Below are 1,759 nucleotides of genomic sequence, written 5' to 3' on the forward strand. Positions count from 1 at the left end.
ACGCACACACGCACTCACGCACACACGCACTCACACACTCACACACATTGCTAGGCTACAGTCAGATATCCTATGAAACGACGTTATGTTCCCTTAATGAATACTTCGTCTATTACAATGGACGTTATAACACAACATGGCTACGCTTTACACTATACCAAAAAAATCAAGAACAAACGAGGAAAATTTGAAGTTGCATCACGTGTTCTGTTAATCAACCAATGAGCGAGCTGCTACTGCTAAATAATCAACCAATCAATGCAATTGTACCGTCGAGTCCTGTTGTTCACAATTTATTGAATGAATGTATGAATAATGAGAATAATGTATGTAATAAATAATAATATGTAAGAATAAATAACAGAGTATGTACATGTGTTAACGTTGGAATAGGGTTTTAAGTTTTGCTCCGTTGTTGTTATTTATTTCCTGAACAAGCCAGGGACACATGGCACCACATCTCACAAGCATTAGAGATATTGTTCCTCGACTTTCTGAACAACACAATGTTACAGTACAGTGACTTACAATAACTTACCTCATAATTACAATAACTTACCTCATAATTACAATAACTTACCTCAGCATCAGAGTTAAGCAGTTTTGCCTCTAGTAGTGACTGCAGTTGTTTGTTGAATTCTTTCTCCTGCATGTGACAATGTTCCATGAGCTCGCGATACGCGACGCTATCCGCCGAGTTGAACATCAGAAGGATGCTCATCTGATACGTTCCCACGGTAACGATGTACGACTTACGAAGGTACGACATCTTCAGTTCAGCTGCAAACGAGTGACGATCGTTAGTCGTGCTGTAATTAATTGGCCTTTAATCACTACGATGATGACATTCTAGGCAGTCTATCGTTAGATTTATCGTCAATTACTCTACGACCGTGCTGCAAATTTACTTAATTTATTAATTATGCAAATCGATTTTAATAATTAATAGTTATGCTATCGTGTTTCGTTTCCTCGCACTGTCTAAGCGAGTCTGCTGCAATCAGATGTGTAACTGAGGGAATATACTTATACAGCAGGAAAGTCTAAAATACTACAACTAAAGGTAGCGGGAGACAGAAGATAAGGGATATATATAAAGTTCATAGATGCTGCTGCACCGGTGCAACACGTACCCGTACATAGATGCTGCTGCACCGGTGCAACACGTACCTGTACATAGATGCTGCTGCACCGGTGCAACACGTACCCGTACATAGATGCTGCTGCACCGGTGCAACACGTACCTGTACATAGATGATGAAGCCAACTTAACTTCCTTCCACTGAAACTCGTGTTGTAGAACTCTTCAAACTGAAAAAACACGGACCATCACACGATTAAAATAACAAATAAATTAACCACGCTTTTTTTAGAAAGACCTGCGAAAGCAAGCCGAGACTGTCGAGTGAAAATTAATGACAATTTTAATTATTATTTAACACTGTTAATATTATTACTATTATTTAACCGTATTGAACTTGTATCAATAATTTAAATCTGCCACTACACATTACACAACCACGAGCATCATACAATCGCTGAATTATTAACAGCCAGAGCCCCCTGGTGCAGGAAAATGTAATTTACCGGCGTGACAAAAAGCATGAATTAGCCAGACAGTTACCAAGGCCTTGTGAGGGCAGCAAGACGCAAGGGTAGGATGATACAGGTAGCTACCAGGGGTAGGATGATACAGGTAGCTACCAGGGGTAGGATGATACAGGTAGCTACCAGGGGTAGGATGATACAGGTAGCTACC

General features: G+C 40.0%; 1 protein-coding gene across 1 annotated transcript in view; it reads right to left on the reverse strand.

Annotated features, from left to right (window-relative positions):
• Positions 1-1,759, reverse strand: part of LOC106818896 (cullin-2-like) — a 9,986-nt gene that overhangs the window by 5,009 nt on the left and 3,218 nt on the right. Inside the window, exon 6 of the mRNA XM_014823566.1 lies at positions 581-780. Within this exon, the coding sequence (XP_014679052.1) occupies positions 581-780 (200 nt within the window). The remainder of the gene's footprint in view (positions 1-580; positions 781-1,759) is intronic.

Source organism: Priapulus caudatus, unplaced genomic scaffold (genome assembly GCF_000485595.1).
Source record: "Priapulus caudatus unplaced genomic scaffold, Priapulus_caudatus-5.0.1 Scaffold2622, whole genome shotgun sequence".
In the NCBI taxonomy this organism is placed as follows: Eukaryota; Metazoa; Priapulida; class Priapulimorpha; order Priapulimorphida; family Priapulidae; genus Priapulus; species Priapulus caudatus.